Source organism: Rhinoraja longicauda, chromosome 1, assembly GCF_053455715.1.
Source record: "Rhinoraja longicauda isolate Sanriku21f chromosome 1, sRhiLon1.1, whole genome shotgun sequence".
NCBI lineage: Eukaryota > Metazoa > Chordata > Chondrichthyes > Rajiformes > Arhynchobatidae > Rhinoraja > Rhinoraja longicauda.
The window spans coordinates 80,225,132-80,246,355 of NC_135953.1; the positions used below are offsets into that span (position 1 = coordinate 80,225,132).

Below are 21,224 nucleotides of genomic sequence, written 5' to 3' on the forward strand. Positions count from 1 at the left end.
TATTTTGAAAATAAAGAAAAATCCCCAAGAACCTGTCCGACAGATCAGAAACACTCTTCAGGAGTCAGGTGTGGATTTGTCAATGACCACTATCCGCAGAAGACTTCATGAACAGAAATACAGAGGCTACACTGCAAGTTACAAACCACTGGTTAGCCGTAAAAATAGACGGTCAGGTTTCAGTTTGCCAGGAAGTACTTAAAAGAGCAACCATAGTTCTGGAAAAAGGTCTTGTTGACAGATGAAATGAAGATTATCTTATATCAGAGTGATGGCAAGAGCAAAGTATGGAGGAGAGAAGGAACTGACCAAGATCCAAAGCATACCACCTCATCTGTGAAACACAGTGGTGGGGGTGTTATGGCCTAGGCATGTATGGCTGCTGAAGGTACTGGGTCACTTATCTTCATTGATGATACAACTGCTGATGGCAGTAGCATAATGAATTCTGAGGTGTATAGGCACATCCTATCTGCTCAAGTTGAAACAAATGCTTCAAAACACATTGGCCGGCGGTGCATTCTGCAGCAAGACAATGATCCCAAACATACTGTTAAAGCAACAAAGGAGTTTTACAGAGCTAAAAAATGGTTAATTCTTGAGTGGCCAAGTCAATTTACCCGATCTGAACCCAAATGAGCATGTCTTTTGTATGCTGGAGAGAAAACTGAAGGGGACTAGCCCTCAAAACAAGCATAAGCTAAAGATGGCTGCCATACAGGCCTGGCAGAGCATCACCAGAGAAGACACCCAGCAACTGGTGATGTCCGTGAATCGCAGACTTCAAGTATGCAAAGGGTATGCAACAAAATACTAAACATGACTTTCATTTACATGACATTGCTGTGTCCTAAACATGGGGCCCTGAAATGGGGGGGACTATGTATAAACACTACTGTAATTTCTACATGGTAAAACCAAAGTGTCCTAAAATGGCCTTTATTAAAATCTGACAATGCACACTTTAACCACATGTGATTATTTTCTATTACAAATCTCAAATTGTGGAGTACAGAGGCAAATAAATAAATGACAGGTCTTTGTCCCAAACATTATGGAGGGCACTGTCGATTCAGCTGTTCTCACAAAAATCATTTAAATTTGACAAGGCATATAATGCTCCCATATTTTAGAAATTATAAAAGTTGGTGAGTTAAGGTGTGAACTGGAACGATTTATTCACCTTCAAGGATTTGTATATTTGCATCAAATGCACCACTCTTCAGAGTCAATTGAGAAGGCATTTATTTCACGTAAGGGTGCTTCATGAGAGTTTCAAAGGAAAAATCTGAGATCTGAACGGGAGCATTTCACCAGCAACTTTGTAATTTTCTATTATTGAAAAGCAAGTTATCTTGTTGTCTCCAGAATCACTGATTGTTTTGTCTTTTAGACTTCCTGCCCCTATTTTCTTTGTCTCCTTGTTCTCACTCGCCTGATCTGTGGTTAAACACACCTACCTACCAGCCATGCTTCACTCTGCCTGATTATTGTTCCTTTACCAGTCCCTCCACTTTCACCATCTTTTTCTTTACCCCAATCCTTACTACATTTTCATTTTAATTGATATGGGGATCACAATTGGACTTTAGGGCTCTGTGTAATTGTATAATGGTAATTTTTAAATCTTAATCTCAGCTCGAGTGAAAATGCTACAGCTTCTCTAGGCACAATTTTGGGTAAGATACTATTTTTAAAAAACTGTTTCAATTTGATGCTGTGCGACTCTTGCTTGTTAATCTGAGGAGCAAGTTTGATTTTTGGGCATGTTTTATTGATCGTTAGGAATTTCAAAGATTGTAAAGAATTTCAGATGAGGCATCAAATAAAAGCTCATTTGCATTTTGGGGAAGGGAGAAACTCTGGCACAAGAAAAAGAGGATTAGAATTACTCGGCATCATTCAATCCTCAACCGGGATTCTCAAAAGAAAATAGTCATGTGTCATGGATATAGACCTTTGCTGTGTGAAATGTTTCTACCATGCCTACCTAGATAGCCAATAGGCTGAATTGTGCAGATGCCTGTCGTTGGGCATTGTATTAAAATAAATCCAAAACTTGCATGGACTACTAAGTCCAAGATTTATCGAATGATAGATGCTTCTACAACCCATACTCCATTTCTTTGCTGGACTCCATCATTAAGTCCAATGGTATAGAATATCTAGCTAAGCATTTTTAGCATTACATTTGGGAATCAGCTTCCTTGACCCCGTAGCAGTTAGGCCTTGCACAAGATCAGAGATGCCATTCATTTCACTGGAGAAGTCTCGGCTTAGAAAGCGGAAAGATCATTTAAAAATTATTTTACTTGTATTTAACATTTATTGATTAGTTTTTGTCATTATTTTCTATTTATTTAAATTTTTCATTATTTCCAGCAATCAATAGCCTTTAGTTGGTCTATCAGAGGCACTTAATTATTTTTTAATAAAGACCTGAGATGTTTCAAATGATGACACAGCTTTAGCCAGCTTTCTGGAGCAGGACCTCAGTACAATGCCAATGATGACCTATTTGTTGCTGACGTTGCACTATGCCAATGTGGAACATTAACAAGGTTGACCCCTGCATCTGGGGAAAGTAAAAGGAGGTAGGTGGGAACAGTAGGAGCATAAAAGTAACTCACCATCAAACACATTTTGTTTGTTTAAGAACAAAAATGATATTCAAACCGTTCATGTAATGGCCCTTACAGCCCCAATATTGATGTATCGATGTCTAGACCCATTCAAAAAGCTGAAATAATCGATTCTCATATTCCTGTAGTTTTAGTGTACTTATGTTTGATCTAGAATTATATTTCCTTAGATATAAACACCATCACTATGTATTCCTGATAACAGCATTTTAAAAGAAAATAGTTGCTTTTAGGAAAGACAGTAACTGGAATGCTTTGAAAAGTAAACCCACACTACATTCTGAGCTTGAATTTAAATCTGAGCTGTTGTCTTGTCAATAATGGAAAATAACCTATATTCATTCATACTATCGGTTTGGTAAAAGTCATATTGAGAATTATTGCATACTTTCTCAATGGTACTTTACATGGATTTTATTTCTGTGTGTACAGGACACTTGCCATGGACTGAGGGGTACTTTGCACCCTTGTCTTCTACTCTGGCCATTAGTTTATATTGCATTCATAATGTTGTGCTTGGTTACATCCCTTTCTCATTTTGTCTCTGGTAATTAAAAATTGAATTTTCGAGTCTTTGCCTTCATTCATTATGTTTGCCTTTAGCCAAGAAAAATTAGATAGGTTTGCTTACTCTGGAGCAGATATTTAAATAATTTACTGTTTACTGCCTTTAGTTTTGATAATTTTATAACAGATTTACACAAAGGGCGGTTGATCAGAATACTTTTGCTTATTCATTTTAGATCCATTTTTGGGTTTAAAATATAAATTAAATGGAGCGGACAAGAACAATGAGGCTCTGCCCCCAGGTTGCCAGCTGTCAAATCTGCTATTCATAGAAAATGTTAATGTTTTTGATGTTCACAAACTTTCACCCTTACCCAGGATTCTGCAAAAGTTAAGCAAATGGTATATTTTTCTAATTATTTAAAAGAAAACTGAGAATAAAGTTACAATCAAATGCATATAAACACCCTTGATTTCAAAGGACTCTCTCCATTATCGCACAATATTGCCATAATGCCGATTTAACAGGTACAAACTCGGGTAAAGAAATTGAAAATCCATGGAAGGTCATGCTGCCTTGTTCTCTCCCGAGATCTCAGCATAAGATTTGCCCCTGTATTTCATATCTGTTTCATAAATCATTGACAAACCTGCTTAACATTGTGGTTCCTTTAATTTAAAAAGTGAATGTGTTTTGAGGAGAATAAAACAAAGGCATTAACATCTCTGAATTATTTTTAAATCCAACTTCAAGATATAGGACTAATTACGACTTGCTGTATTAACTACAAGTATTCTATATGAAATGAACGGTGGCAAGTGATGCATGTCAGCAGCAGCACAGGGTTGCATGCAGGTCATCATTATAGGGCAAATATTTAAATTCCAAGTTCTTATGAGGAAGTTGAATTCTGAAAGGATTGGGCAAAAATGTGATGCTTGTCTTTGTTTCCCTTCACAAATTCTGTCCTGTTGGGAACTAGATTAATGATTTTTCCCCCTTTATTTTAACTGTTAATTTTACTTGGGACGTTTTAAAGGCATGGGCAAGATATATAATTTAATTAACCAACAAGGTTTCTGAGGTGGCAATTACTAAGACATAGTAGTGCAACATTTCGGGCAATATTTATGGAGAGTTAATGCTGGGACTGATGTCAAAATTGGAAGATCTGGGACAGCTCTTAAGCAAATAGAGCCATGGAAACTAGTTGAATTGGGGGCGAGGGAGGGGGGGGGGGTTATGAGTTGTTGCATTAATAGTTAAAGGAGACATTTTGTTGTACAGTGGAGAATAGTCAAAGGAATGGGAACATGGACGGGCGGCACGGTAGCGCAGCGGTAGAGTTGCTGCTTTACAGCGAATGCAGCGCCGGAGACTCAGGTTCGATCCTGACTACGGGTGCTGTACTGTAAGGAGTTTGTACGTTCTCCCCGTGACCTGCGTGGGTTTACTCCGAGATCTTCGGTTTCCTCCCACACTCCAAAGACGTACAGGTATGTAGGTTAATTGGCTGGGTAAATGTAAAAAATTGTCCCTAGTGGGTGTAGGATAGTGTTAATGTACGGGGATCACTGGGCGGCACGGACTTGGAGGGCCGAAAAGGCCTGTTTCCGGCTGTATATATATGATATGATATGATATGATGGAAAAAATAGCAGAGCAGAGTCACTGTAAACCATGGATATTGAGGAGGAATGGTGAGTAGGCTTTATGTGTGGACCCACCTACATACTGCATATCAAAATGGGCCCCGTTCCAGGCACTTGCCCTTCAGTGGCTGGTGCAATTATCTTCCTCAACCAGCAGCTACCGCTGGGAGATGCCAGCATGATTAGATCGGAAACTATTAAACTCACTGTTAAGCCAGTATGCTCTAGAAAGAGCTCCTGTTTCCTGAACTTCACTGAAACAGTACACATGAAGATAATGACAGAGAGATTAGAGTGGGAGAATCAAAGTGGAGGATAACTAGAGGTGCATAGTAACACAGTGAACGCATTAGTAACATTCAGCAAAGAGATCACTTAATCTACATTTGCAATGCTAGGCAGACTATCTTAAGCAGTGAATAATAGTAAATTAGTGAAAGATGTACATGTCGCTATATTTGTTAGACAACTTAAATTAACTGGCTAGTTACTATGTCTAGTTACAATAATTGTAATGTACTCCAGTTTTTGCACACTAATGTAACTAATTTATATTGACACTTCTGGCACCTAAGGTATTTCTAAGCAACCTCTGAGAATGTTGTACTTCTAGGACAATTGTATTAATACTTAAACACTTGTAAAGACTTTCTTTAAAAAAAACAAAATGATTAATGTTGTTTTACTGCAATGGCATATGGCCAGAACCAAAATTGGCTTTGTTATCTGTTAACTTGGATGTGTTTAAAATTATTAGTTCTAAAATGTCACATTTGGATTGTCACTGTGAATTGTTATTGTGCAGTGTTAATGTGGCTTGTGCTTTATGTTTTGTGCAATACTTTGGAAAAAAGTTCTTAGCATGTTGTGATTGCAATATCCTGCCTGGAAACAAGAGGGTTGACTCTTTTATTACTTGTTTAGCGGTAACGTCACATTTCTACTAACACATTGCTTTAGGACTTAATTGAAAAGGACATTAATTGAAGCTTTAAAACTGTGAAAGTTGTATTTTTGTTTTGCAAGCAACTATCACAAGATAACAACTTCAAGAAACATTAACACAAATATTGAACTGTAACACAAAGCTCTTGCTGAGACTGCTTTAGAAGTGCAATCAAACATTTGCACTGCCCACCAGAACTGTAACCTTTTGCAACTTTGAGCAATATCAGCCAGAACTCAAAGCCTTAAACAGTGAGAGAAGCAGTGATGTTACCCAAGCAAGCCTGTAATAAAGGAGTGGACCCTACCCTTCCATAGCTGTGTGCCAGTCTCATGCGTCAGCTTACCATCGTTTCATTCCATCCACCCTAGGAGACTACAGAAAAACACTGAAGAGCACGTGAAACGAAGTGCTGAATTTGCAGATGGTTTGCTTTCAAAGGCCTTGAAAGACATTCAGTCAGGGGCATTGGACATGAACAAAGCAGCCATACTTTATGGAATACCTCACCAGACTTTACTTTTTCATTTGGAAGCCTTATCAGGAGGAGCAGCACCATTGAAAAGTAAAACAAGAGACACCAGAGAAGGTTGTTTCTCGAAAACCTTTGGGGAACCTAATGCTCTTCTACAAAAAGTTGCATTGTGGGCTAGAGCTCAGGCAGAACGTAGTCCTGATCAGTGCAGCACATACCGAAAACTCTCACATCTAGAAACCTCAGAGTTGAAATTCCCCACTGCTTCCAGTTACCTCCATCAGTTAACCCTGCAAAGAATGGTTACGCAGCTAAAAGAAAAAGATGACAACCTTCGTAATGAAAGTGTTAGTAGCTCTCTTGTTCAGTTAAAAATCCCTCAGGTACGAGCAAATGCTGTGCCCAAATCCCAGTCTGACAGCTGTGGCCTCCTCGATGTTATGTACCAGGTATCAAAAACCTCCTCGCTGCTGGAAGGATCAGCTCTTCAAAAACTCAAAACGATCCTGCCCAAGCAGAGTAAAATTGAATGTTCTTTACCTTTGACTCATTCTAGTGTTGATTCCTACCTACTGCATGGAGACCTTTCTCCGCTATGTCTTAATGTAAAAAATGGCACAATTGATGTGCCATCTGAAAACGATAGCCAGGATCATATTAGCCTAAAAGACAGTAAACAACCAAGAAAAAAGCGTGGCCGCTATCGGCAATATGATCATGACATTTTGGAAGAAGCTATTACCATGGTAATGAGTGGAAAAATGAGTGTCTCTAAAGCACAAGGGATTTATGGTGTACCTCACAGCACTTTAGAATACAAAGTAAAAGAACGATCTGGGACATTGAAGATACCACCGAAGAAGAAGCTCAGATTAGCAGACACTGGGTTGTTCAGTATGACAAATTCAGGGACAAGCAGCTCCAAAAGTAGCAACAAGTCTACATAAATCCTTAAGGGATGTAACTCAGATGGACTTCACCATACAGTAAATGCTATTTAACTAGTATTGTAAAACCACCCTTTGGCCTTCAGGCAAAGCATAGTTTCAAGCAGGGATCTGACTGCACTTCAAAAGGAATATACTTGGGTGCAGTCATATTTGCTAGTTCTCATCTTAATGCTCTTGTAGAATAATACTAATTGATTGTGTTTAGAAATGTTGTAGTAAGAAAATTGCCACATAAGTGTTTTCAGTAATTCGGTTGAAAAATGCAAATAGCAGTCAAACACGGCATTATTTTATAGGATTGGCTCATTGAGCCCAAGTCAGGAATAGAAATGAACTGACTAGTCTTACTACCTAAAATGGGTAAGGAAATTCAAGTGTTCAGTACAAAATCAACCTGCCAATTGAAAGGCACAGTAAATTCATAAACCTAAAGATAAATGTAAACATGTTTTAATCAATGAAGATGAAGGAGCACATTGTGTGCCATGTTTAACTCCAGGCTATTGTGTACAAGTTACGCAATTCCAATTATTTCAAATTGTGTAGTAATACAGACATTTATTTCACTAATTTTAAAGTGCGGTGTTTTGAGAGTGCCAACAGTGCATAGGCTGATTAAAACATATTATAATTTTTAAGAGCTGTAAAGTTCTGTACTAGGTAATCGGCCCTGCTGGCAAGATATTTATTTATTTATTTCAATTGTGAGGATATGGTTTCCTCCTTTTGCCACGTGATTTCCCCAGTCCACTTAACTATGTGCTACTTTGCAGGCAACAATCCGCTCTCAAGTTTCGTGCCTTCCACTGGCTGACTTCACCACAATCATGAGAAGACTTCTTCCTTACCCCACTCCCCACTCTCTATCCGTTCCCTATCAGTCTTGCATGGAAACACAGTGGATGAAATTGGCATTTTGGTAAAATGGGAAATTAGAGTTTCTATATCCATGCTTTAAGCCTTGATGCTTCAGTGCCCAATATTAGCAAATAATGTTTAAAATTTCCATTTTTAGACAGCTTTTGGAAACCCACGATAATTAATTACAAGAGGAAACAGTTTTTAAAATCACATGTCTCAAATAAGGGAAGTAATTCTTAAATGAATTCTCCAATTTTATGGGATTTATAAAAATGAAAATTTGAAATATTAATAATTTTGTTAAGACGGTTTAGCTATAGGTGCGAACATAATGACTAACAGATTGATAGCACTGTACAGAGCATGATGCATAAGATGCACTGAAGAGAATAGTATGTTTTATTGCTCTTGTTAGTCAGTATTTAATGAAAAAACGTAGGAATAGTATGTGATAACAAGGTTGCATTTTTCACACTCCTATGGCAAAATTTTGCTAACTGTAAACTTACCTGCTGCTAAGTTAAGTGTGTCCTTGTCAGAGACTTTGAAAATGCTTCAAGTTTTACAAATATAATCCAACCATTTCAGTTCTGTGTCCACACATCATTTTCAGTACAAAATCAACAACTTTTTCTAGCTTTGCAAAGCAAATCAATTCATTCAACTTTTGTTTATCATATACATTATGATTTAAAGTACCAAATTCAACTGTTACATGTGATTTAACAGAAACGTTTTTGAATGCCGGGTGTCTATGATTAGATATGAAAAGCTTTGAACAGTTTTAAGTTTTGAACAGTTTTAATGATCGAGTTTTCTAATTTTGTGACTTAGAATAGGGTTTTTTTTTAAAAAAGCTTTTGTGTGGATTTGGGTTTAAGGTCTTGCCTTTGTAGTTCATACTGAAGCTTTTGGAACAGTTAATTTAGCCATTCAGAATTTTAACAATTAGATGATGTTACCTTTCCTCATTAAAATCTCGTGAATAGTATGAAAGATTGGGCTAACTTTGCTTTGGTCGTATGAACATCTCAGCATTCAGCTAACTTGCCATAAAAACAAAAGTGACATTGTTCAGTTTAGTAATTTTTAGAATTTGGTCCCAATTTAAGTGCAGGTATTACAGTATCCCTTTATGTTATGGCTCCGGCTTTGTACTAGGGATGTCACGATGTTATGTTGCCTTGTAACATGGATAGTTATTCTCTTATTCCTTTAAATCATTTCATGCTATTTTACATTGTATGTCTCTTGGTAAGTCCAACCCAAAATGTCATTTTTTCATTTCTGTCTGCAAATGCTGCCTGATCCGCTGACTCCCTCTAGCGTTTTTTCCCTTCATTTGTCTATTTGTAACTTGAATTAAATAACTGGAAATGTCTCTCATTTGTGGTCAAACATTTCAATGGCATTTCAAATTTTAGTTTGAAAGCAAAAAAATTAAAATAACCATGAAACTAAAGAGTTTTAGGTTAAAAAGATTACCGGCATTGTTAATTGAAATAAGTTATCGAAATTGAATAAAACAAATGTCGTGGTTTTACATTTTTCTTAACTTTATGAGAGCTTAGCCTTTTGTAATGTGTAAAACACAGGTTTTTGATTATCTTTAGTGGTAGGAAAATAGATTTTTTAAACACTACATGTTTGACTACTGTGCCACTATCTGTTTTTAATTAAATTTCCCCATAATGTTAATATCGTGACAACCAACTTTAGTACTTAAGAATGTTTCTGAAAAAAATTTTGTATTGCAAAACAGTGCCTCTGTTTTTAGAACTACTGCTCAGTAATGTTCAAAACCATTTTCTGGTAGATAATGGGGAAATTTTATATTGTATATTATGTTTATTAAAACAAATTTTTAGTTTACAGTAAATACAGATTTATCACCTGTTTATTTTCAAATTGCAGTGCAGTATTTCCATTATCACAGTAATATAGCTAAACTCTGTGGCTGCCTTGATTTTAAAAATTGGTTAATGTAAAACTGATTTTAGATGATTAGTTATATTTATGCATAAATCAATTGCACTATATTCATGAATTATTTATTACAATATTTTCTAATGAAAACAATGTTATCTGGACAATGTGTCTTGTGGTGTTATACATTTACTGTGATTCTGTTTTCTTATGATGTGTTTAATAATCCTCAATCTGTACAGATTTCAGCTGTTTTAATTGTGTTTATAGGTTGTAATTTGTAGTAAAGCACTTTGATGCTTTTGCACATAAAATTGAAAACGAGTAAAATGTGGTTGTTGTCTTTTTTATGTACAGTAAATTGTGAAGTTTGGTCCTCCATGTTCTTAATTTTGCATCCAAGTATGCAGAAGAGAAATTAAGTGTTGAAACTATTTAACATGACTAATACAAAAGTTTCCTTTTTCTTCTGTTGTCCAGTTGCACTAACCAAAGTACTTCGATAACAATAGAATTTCATTGCACCGTGAACTTTGTTGACAGAATGCATGCAAAAGCCCAAGTATTTCATTAATTTTTGAAACATTATAATTTTACAAGGGTTATAGAGACATTCATGTAAGAACACCTACAAAAGTTTTTTTTTTTTTTAACCCATCACGTCTGTGTTTATAGTTAAAATTGAACTAATTGATTTGCTGTTGTGGATAGTTAGGGAGCGGAGGCAGTTCACACTGGTCCAAATAATGCCCATCCTTTAACTATTCTGTGATCTTAAAATGAATAATGGTAGGAGGTATTGAATCAGTGTCATGGTTTTATTTTGAAGTGTAAATCCCAGAAATGGTCCACTATTCATTTCTGTGAATGTCCATAATTTCTTCTCATGTAAATATTATTTCACTGAGAAGTCAAATATTTATATTTTACAATTAATTTCATGTTTGTATTGGAAACTGTTAATTCGTTTCAAATTGGATTGTGAAAAAGCATGTACATATATAGAGATGCTAATCTACAGCCTTGATTATTAAACTAAATACTGAGAAGGTAGAAGAAGAATGTATAAACCGACATATTGTTAAATGTGGATTATATTTATATTAGGGGCAGGAACAGACTTTTCCACCTATTGAATCTGATCTACTATTTAATTATGTCATGACTAACAAGTAACTTGATTTCTCTTTATTCCATAATCCTCAGATATCCATATCTAGCAGAATCTGCCCAACTCGCTTAAAACTTGCATTGTCTCTACATCTGCATTTCCTCTATGCGAGAACATGCTTTCTTACATTGTGCCTGTCTCTAAGTGTATGTGCCCTTGTTCTGAATTTCCCATCTGAAGAACATGGTTTGTCCATATCTTCTTACCTGAAGAAAAGTTCAACTAATTCAAGGTTATCTCTCTATCTTCAAAATTTAAGGGTTTATAAAGACTTCGTTAATCCTTAAATCGTTTTGAATTTTCAATGTAAGTCTTGTTGGTAGAATTGTGAATGTTGCTGACAGAAGAGATTAATAGCTTTGCAGAAGTTCAAAGCACCTATGAATTTAAGAGTGTGGTCTGTCTGGGCAGTAGTAGTGACATGCATTTATAGTATAACTTGACAGGAGGCATTTATTCCATTTTGTCCATGTAGGCCAATAATGGAGCTGCTTGCATTACTCCTATTTCCAATTTCTTTTTTATAACCTTTATGTGCACAAATGCTTTTTGCATGTGATGAATGTTTCTTCCACCATCATCCCTTCAGCAGTGAATTCTAGATCTACAGTATTTCACACTCCAGCTGTTCTCGGAGTAATGCAAATATGCAAATTCTTTCCAATCCTACCAATTAATTTAATGGTACACACCGTAATAACAAGGGAAGTAAGTCATTTTCACACTCTTACGTATTTCATAATTACAGGCATGTGAATTTTCCAACTTCCCACGGATTTCCAGTTTTTTAAAACCCATCGCGCTTTTTGCATGATTTCCGCTTTTCTCACTTTGCCAAATAAACGGAGAAATTGAATCGGAAAAAAGAAAAGAAACGATGTATAGACTTGTAATGAACACTAGGGCTCCGCTAGAGGTCGCTGGGGGTTCCGTGTGAAATTCCCCGTGCCCTGGAAGTCTCCCCGAAAATGTGGCACCTAGGGTGGGCAAGGCAGCCAATCTCTACCTCATCGGGACTTCCACGGCCGATCAGTGGGTTCAATTTGCAACCAGCTCTGGAACTCCAGCCCAACTGGAGCCAGCACATCTATTCCCATAGCCGACTTCCTTGGCCAGCTGGATAAACCAGCAAAGCTCGAAGCAAGAGTGCCAGGAAATCAGTGGTGGAACTGTAATGAGTAAATATTAAATTTAAGTGCAAGATTATATAACTAAATTAATTAAGACAGGGTTAAGATATAAAACAGCAGAAAAGCCAATTATCACTTTTTTGGGCTGATTATCAATTAATGTGCGAATTTACTTCAAAATGTTATTAGTATACAGTGACATTCACATTATTTTGTAATGTTCGTTTTTACTTTAAAATGCATTAAAAAAGGTTTGAAACGGGTACTTTTGTGTGTAAATTTCCCCCAAAAAATCTGATTTTTTGACCCCCGCTGTACGCCTTGCGCAAGCGCTCGGCTCTTTTACTCTTTTTGTTACCTCACTCACATGCCTGTAATTACATATCACTTAAATCTTCTGTCAGTTTCCTTTGATCCAAAAAAAGTCCACTCTGGCCCTGGCTGCATCCTTGTAACTTTTCGCTAACCCACTAATGTGATCACATTCTTCCAAATTGATGACAAGAACTCCACTCATGCTGTATGTAGCCTAATTCTAATTCTCCTTAGACACGAGAGTGGTATCAGAGGATTACAAAGATTGAAATCCCATTGTAAAAAAAAATTTGAACTTAGCAATTAATAGTCAATCCGAATAATATTCATTGTTGTGAAGTTAAAACCGGCAGGCCTGATTATCAATTAGAATGTGCTTTATGGTGAATGTATTGTGATTCATATGTATACGGAATTTCAGAAAATTGACACCTATAGCATTTAAGGGGCAACTATTGCACAGATAACAGCTGAAGGGCATAAAGTAGATTAGATAAGCAGGGACAGTATTGGGACCATTGCTCTGTCTGCTGCATTTGGCTTTGGTCCACATCATTTTAAAGTTTGCAGGTGTTCTGAAACCTGTAAAAGTACTAAACTATAAATGTGATTTTAACAGATCTGGTGAATATAGCAGGAATTATGAAATTTAATGCAGAGAAGTGTGAAGTGGTTCATTTTGATAAAAAGAATAAGGGTCATTATGAAGTAAGTGGAACTATTTTAAAGAGGCTGCAGGAGCTGTGGTTCTCTGAAGATGGGACCATTAAAAAAATATACAGGATCTTGATTTTATGAATAGAGGAAAGGAGAATAAAAAGGAAGCATAGTTAAATTCATATATGCCCTGGTTAGAATATTATGTCAACCTCAGGGTATTACACTTCAAGAAGGATGTTATGGACATAGAAGTGTAGAGTAGATTTGCAATGATTGCATCGAGCATGAGGAACTAAGGTTACATGGAAGATTCATGTAAGCTGAGTTTTTTTCTCCTTACAGTGAGAAGTTTTAGAGGGTATTTGAGTGGTCAAAATCACCAGAAGATTCATGTTTAAGGTAATTGACAAACAAATCAGATGCTACATGAGGAAAAATTATTTACTGGACAATCTGTCATCTGCAATGCCTTATCTAAAAGAATGCTGTAAATAAATACAGTAATAAAATCAGATAAATACTTGAAAGGGACACATTTTAATGTCATGGAGAAAGAACAGGGACATGGGACTAATTGGATAGTTCATTCAAGATCCAGCACAGATACAATAGCTCAAATGGTATCCTATGTCATGTCATTCCATGATTCTGTTTTCTAGTTACTCAATAAGACCCTGTAAGTGTGTGTCAGACCTATTTTCTTTTGCATGTGCTTATCTGTATTTTTGTTATTCCAGATATTTTTTGAGAATAGCTAGAATCTTCCTTTTTTCTTAAATGTAACTGGACTATAGAATTTCCGGTGCAAAATGAAAAAAAATGTACTTCCTAACAGTACCTCGTCTCCTGATCAAGAAAACATAATTTAGTCTGAGATTGGGTGGCAAAACAAAATTGTCATTCACCTTTGTTCCTGATATTCTTCTCTTTTCCCCTGTTCTTGCTCCTTTCCCTTCCTTATTCCACCACTACCCTTTCCCCACCCCTGCATTGTTTCATTGCTTTCAGCAGCGGGGTGGCAAGGGAATTGCTGAGAAGATGCATCCCTGATTAGGAGACAGACACTTTGCGGTAAGAACTGAAGACAGCTTTGCTTTCAGATACATCTTTATATTTTCTCAAGTTGGAGTAGCATGCATGCTGAAGGATAAATTGTAAATTGTCTTGGAATATATTCATGCAGAGGCATAATCACTCTTGTGATCACTTTATTTCATTAGGTTGGCCTGAATATTCAGATTAAAATATCCTCAGTTTCAATTTTTTTGTGATGGCATAAATTTTAATGATTTAATAACGAAGAAAATAATGAAATAAAAATTTGGGACTATCAAATCGAACATCAAAAAAATAAAAGTATACATCAGCCATTCAGCTCCTTGTACCTGCTCTGCTATTCAATCAGATCAAGGCTGGCCTTTTCCTCTGCACAATTTTTCTTCACTTATCCTTTACCCTTTGATTCCCTTAATATCTAAAATTGTATTAATCTCTGTCTGTATACACTCAGTCATTGAACCTCCCCTGCCCTCTTTAGTAGACAATTCTAAAGATTCACTAATTTCAGGGTGAAGGAGCCTTTTTTCGATTCTGTCATGAATGGTAACCCTGACCTATTGATAGATCAGCCACGGGTCAACGAGTTTTGGTATTGAAAAACCAGCTTTGTGTTTAAAATGTATATTGAATTTAATTTAATTGAATTGAATAAATTTTATTAGCCAAGTATGTATACATACGAGGAATTTGCCTTGGTGCTTTGCTCGCAAGTAACAACACAACATACAGTAAACAATTAAGATACATCTTTATATTTTCGCAAGTTGGAGTAGCATGCATGCTGAAGGATAAATTGTAAATTGTCTTGGAATATATTCATGCAGAGGCATAATCACTCATGCAGTGGAAACTGAAAATAATTTGCTGCTTAATAGGACTGAAATGAACAAAGGGGTGGGAAGTAAGTAGAAAATGAACTGACAAATGCAGTGACAAATGGATAGAAGGTAAGAACTAAAAAGCAAACTAATGGAAAATGAAAGAGGTGAGAGAAATGTAAATAATGGGAAATGGGCCTGTTTCCGCACTGTCTCTAAACTAAACCAAACTAAATGAAACTAAACCTTGCGAATAAAATATGGTTCTCTGGAACATATTTTTAGATGAGATATGGTTAAAGAAGGAAATCACCAGGCCTCTGGGGTACTTGTGAATCTAGTTCTTGATACATGAAAGCAGGAAGAAGTTATTTTCATTAATAGGGAATAGGTGAAGATGCTCATAATTGAGTTAATGTTCAAACAACATGATGCATTATATAGAATGTTCAAAGTGATTAGAATTGATCTGTAATCTTAACTGGATCCAAAGTAGTAAGGTGAAATTTAATGAACTTATTTGGATGTTGGTTAACATAAGTTCTTGGCAAAAGGGTTTCCTCCATATTTACATCTGCCTCAAATGCCCAACATATAACACAGCTGCAGTACACCCAAATCACCTTGATCCTTTACATCAGTTCAATTATTTGAATGAACCTCTGTTCATAAGAAATGCAGTATCCCCCTTTCTCAAAATTGAGTGTCCTCTAAAAATGTATTTTTGTTGCATGTCCTACTAAAATTGAAAAATTAAACTGATTCATCTGATAACAATGATTAAATGAGTGGAAACCTCAACTTTTTAATATGTTTTGGAATTTGTAAACTTGGCGTAATCCCTCGGCAGCAACTAAGAAGTGATTCAGAAATATACTACGGCATTTTGGGTATTTCCTTGGGTGCTAGTTGCTTGTACTGATTAACGCACATTTTAAGTTCAAGGCTATTCTAATGACTTACGGTGTGATGGCATCATCAAATTAAGTGCAGGATAATGTTGCGCTTTTGTCAAGATTCCCACTTGAAATCGGCACATACTTATCAGTTATTTTCAGGTTACACTTAATAAAATTAGCTATGTTCCATCTATCCTTCCAGTATTAGAACATTTATATATTACCCATCAAAACTATTTCCTCACAGACAATCCTGACTTTTGTATGGAGCTTACACCATTCTCCCTGTGACCGTGTAAGTTTCCTTGAGGTGCCTTGATTTTTCCCACATCCGAAGGATATGGTTTGTTTTTGGAATGATTGGAAATAGTTATTTGACGACTGGATATTGTCCCGTGTATAGGTGAATGGTAGTATCTGGGGAGAGCTGATGAAAATGTGGGGAGGAGAACAAGGTAGGATTTATGTATGATTGCCACTCTTGAACAAATTCTTAATTGAAAATACCAATTGTGTTAACAATCACATCCCTTCGGCATGAATTTGTAAAGTTGATGTGATGAATTAAGTCAAATGGTAGCAACTAAAGAAAAATATAGTGAATTGTAGTTGCTAAAATGTAGGATATGTCCAGCATTACTGGCATTATGAGTGCAGGAAGGTAATAAAGTTATAATTTTAAGATGAAATATCAGCTTTGCCTTCCAATTGCAATGCAAATAAATTGAGTTCAATGCGCTTTGATTTTAATTAATAAAGAAAAACAGAACAATTTTTAATCATTGCTTACAGCTTGTTGTTTTACGTGAATCGACGCACACCTTGTGCATAAAAGACAATGTGTTGGAGTAAATCAGTGGGTCGGGTAACATCTCTGGAGAACATGGATAGGCAGTTTTTCAGATTGGGATCCGTTTTCAGTCTCTGAAGCGTTGAGTTACTCCTATACTTTGTATCTTTTGGTGAACCAGCACCCCTGCAGTTCCTTGTGTCAACACCTTGTGCATACTGGTTATCAGAAGGAACAATTAATCAATCTAATCTGATGCACTTTATAGGCTGTTGAGTTACAACTCCTACGATAAAATGCTATGAGCTAAACTGTAAATGTTCAATTGAGTTTTGGTGAGGTCAAGAGCAATCGGAAAAGTTTCATCTTCACCTTGAAGTCGACCTTGAACTAATTAATTTTGGATGTCTTACAGCAATTTCAACATCTCAAACCGTGAAAGTGCATAAAATCAGCCATGTTCTTTCATCTAAATCCATAAATCCACTAATCAGGTTGAAAAAAATGTTTTAATTATATGTTTTCACATTTGTTCTACTGGTAAAATAAGCTAACTTAATCATTGTTTTCAAATGTACCACACCAATGAATCATGAGAGGCTATTTTTGTTATGTGACGCCTGAGGCGAGCTGTTATGATAGTGGGTAGTATGATACCGATATTAACACAATAAAAAAGGAAATCACAGGTAATGTAAGGTTTTAGAAGTGTTATGTTCAGTTTAGTTTATTGTCAGGTGTACCAAGGTACAGTGAAAAGCTTTTGCGTGCTAACCAGTCAGCAGAAAGACAATACATGATTACAGTCGACCCATTTACAGTGTATAGATAGATGGTAAGGGAATAACATTTAGTGCAAGGTAAAGCCAGCAAAGTTCAATTAAGGATAGTCCGAGGGTCATCAAAGAGGTAGATCATAGTTCAGCGCTGCGCTCTGGTTGTGGTAGGATGATTCAGTTGCCGGATAACAGCTGGGGGAAAAACAGTCCCCGAATCTGGTGGTGTGCGTTTTCACACTTTTATACCTATTGCCTGATGGGAAAATTGCTGATTAACTTGCATCTGTATATCTTAGAAACAAGGAACTGCAGATGCTAATTTGCACAAAAGGACTCAGTGGGTTAGTTAGCATCTTTGAGAACATGGATAGGTGATGATTCGGGTCAGGACCTTTCTTCAGACTGATTGTAGGGGGGGGAAAGAGAGCTGGGAGAGAGGAGAGGATCTCTCTCCCAGTTTTCTTCTCCTCCACCCCTCCCTACAATCAGTGCTAAGAAAGGGCCCCTGACCCAAAACGTCACCTATCCATGTTCTCAAAGATGCTGTCTGACCCGCTGTTATTCCAGCACTTTGTGCCTTATCTATATATACTAGTTCAATGGATTTAGATTTTCATTCCACCATGAAATGGTTACTGTACAACACAATATAATATACATGTTGATTTTACTAATTGATTAATAAATTTAGTGAATTGCAGAGGTGTACTGTTCATGTTTTAGTGTGTGGGTCAGGTGTACTTAAATAAGTCCCACATCAATTCTAAATTCTGGACAGACGAGTGATTCTGCTGCATTTTTCTAGGATGCCATTGAAGTAGGATACAATAGAATACAATACAATATACAATACAATATATCTCTATTGTCATTGTACAGGGGTACAACGAGATTGGGAATGTGCCTCCCATACGATGCAATAAATTAATTAGCTAGTCAGTATTAATTTAAACAACCCAATGAAACAAATTGGAACAGTTTTAAAACAGAATAAAGTGCAAGTAGATCTGTGCCGGTTCACTGTGCGATGTGACCATCCGGCACAGCAGGACCGGTTCATAGCAGCTGTGGCCCTGGGGATGAAGCTGTTCCTCTGTCTGGAGGTGCGGGTATAGAAGGCCTTGTATCGTCTGCCCGATGGTAGAAGCTCGAACAGACTGTTGCAGTTGTGTGAAGAGTCTTTGTGGATGCTGGTGGCTTTTCTGAGGCATCGTGTGTTGTAGATGCCCTCCAAGGCTGGTAGCTGTGTTCCGATGGTCCTCTGAGCTCTATGGACTACCCGCTGAAGAGCTTTCCTCTCTGCCTCCGTGCAGCTGAGATACCACACAGGGATGCCATGTGTTAGGATGCTCTCTATGGTGCAGCGGTAGAATGTTGTCAGCAGCTGTTGGGGTAGACCAGATTTTTTCAGTCTTCTTAGGTAGAACAGTTGTTGCTGTGCCTTCTTGACCAGCGCAGCAGTGTTATTGGACCATGTGAGGCCCTCCGAAATGTGAGTGCCCAGAAACTTGAAGCTGGACACTCTCTCCACACTGACCCCGTTGATAAAGATCGGGGCGTATTCCCCGTTGTGTGACCTACGGAAGTTGATGATCAGCTCCTTGGTCTTGGTGGTATTTAGGGACAGGTTGTTATCAGTGCACCAGTCCGCCAGGTTCTGCACCTCCGCTCTGTATTTTGTTTCATCACTGTTGGTGATCAGCCCGATCCCCGTTGTGTCGTCTGCAAACTTGACAATGGTGTTGGTGTCGAATGCAGGAACACAGTCGTGTGTGAAGAGGGAGTAGAGCATGGGGCTCAGAACACAGCCCTGTGGTGTGCCCGTACTCAGGGTGATAGTGGAGGACAGGTGCAGGCCCATTCTCACTGCCTACGGTCGCTCCAGCAGGAAGTCCAGGATTCAGTCGCATAACGACGAGCTGAGGCCTAGCTGGTGGAGTTTGGTGATGAGCTTGGAGGGGATGACCATGTTGAAGGCAGGGCTATAGTCAATGAATAGCATCCTCACTTGCGTGCCCTGTCTCTCCAGGTGAGTCAGGACAGTGTGAAGAGCCAGAGAGATGGCGTCCTCTGTGGATCTATTTGCCCTGTATGCAAATTGATGTGGGTCCAGTGAGTCAGGGATGCTGGATTTGATGTGTGAGAGGACCAGCCTTTCAAAGCACTTCATGACTATAGGAGTTAGGGCAACAGGACGGTAGTCGTTCAGGTTTTTTCGGCACTGGCTCTATGGTAGCCGACGTCAGGTACTTGGGGACCTTAGCTAGAGATAATGACAGGTTAAAGATCCTGGTGAATACCTCAGCCAACTGTTCAGCACAGTCCCTAAGTACCCTTCCTTGAATGATGTGTATGTGGTGAGATAAACATAATTAAAAAATGCCACGCCACACTTCTAATCGTATATCAGTTGTTAATACAGTTAAAAATGTTTACAGGGACTAAATTAGTATATTTGCTCTTCTGACATTCACTGTAGAAATATATCTTAATACAGAAGAAGTTTGGTGGCATTGATTATGTCTGTCTCAATGCCGTCTGGTTGTGAAAAATTATGGAAGTATCTGACTTTATCAAAGGACTTTGACATTGTATAGTATAAAAATAAGTATTCTGTGTACATTTTCCTAAGAATTGTGTCATAAAAAATGCATGCCATTAACCAGTCTAGCTTTTATAACACTGAAGATGTAAACTAATTTTTTTTTTTAAATCAAGATAATGTTAAATAGCTTTTAAATGCCTTTTTTTCGGTAAATTTTACGGCAAAAATATTTCCCCTAGGTTTTTTTGTGAAGGTTCATACCTATTAGTCTAATCCCTGTATTCAGAAAATATCTACACACAAGATATAATGAAGAACACCAAGGAGTATGAATTTGTAATTGAAGTGATTTATTTTTAGATTTTCCAGCCATGCGTTACAGCAAATTCAAGAAGTATTTTTGATTTCATTATCTTATTCGCAGGCATCTACACTACCACAGCTTCAACTTAGTAACAAGCCTTGCCATAGCTCCACTCTAGATCAACTTGTCTCTATTTTTGGCCAAGTTCTTGGAAGATTAGGTTAGTGAATTGTTGCAATCCTTTGGCACAGACAGTTGTTCTAACCTATTTTTCAATGAACTACCACCAATAGATTTTATTCAATTCAGAATTCAGCACAAATATTCCTCTGTTTGCATGTAGGTGCATTAAGTAATGACATTTTATACAGTAATAGACAGACAGTGGGTGATATAAGAAAGATTTTTTTAGCAAATTAAACTGTTATACACTTGGAATTAGGTGGTGCAACATTGTAGATTCTGCTTTGAAAATGTTTAAAGGGTCAAGATCGATGAAATTTCAATTACTATCCTTTTCTGAGGAAGGACACTAATTGAAACTTAATTTTATTTATAATGGCTTTATTATTCATCACTGCTCATGAGTTCATAATACATTAGTATACAATCCCCATGTGAAACAAAATTATAGAATATAATATAAGTGACAGGATGGGAAGGCAATACTAGTTTAAGTGTCAGAGGTTTTGAGGAGAAGGGCTTTAGGAGGGAGAGATAAATCAGCCAAGATTGAACGATGGAGTAGACTTGATGGGCCGAAGGGCCTAATTCTGCTCCTATCACTTATGATC

General features: G+C 37.2%; 1 protein-coding gene across 14 annotated transcripts in view; it reads left to right on the forward strand.

The window, feature by feature from the left end:
• lcorl (ligand dependent nuclear receptor corepressor-like) overlaps positions 1-21,224 on the forward strand; it is a 105,006-nt gene that overhangs the window by 55,064 nt on the left and 28,718 nt on the right. For 2 of the 14 annotated variants that reach the window (XM_078400863.1, XM_078400871.1), the window contains exon 7: positions 14,248-14,307. The exons of 9 other annotated variants lie outside the window; for them this stretch is intronic. In XM_078400863.1, coding sequence (XP_078256989.1) covers positions 14,248-14,290 — 43 coding nt within the window. In that variant the 3' untranslated portion in view covers positions 14,291-14,307. Of the gene's footprint in view, positions 1-1,638; positions 1,680-2,382; positions 2,722-6,119; positions 9,912-14,247; positions 14,308-21,224 lie in introns of those variants that run through there. 3 more of the 14 variants (XM_078400836.1, XM_078400846.1, XM_078400854.1) reach the window with 2 other exon arrangements.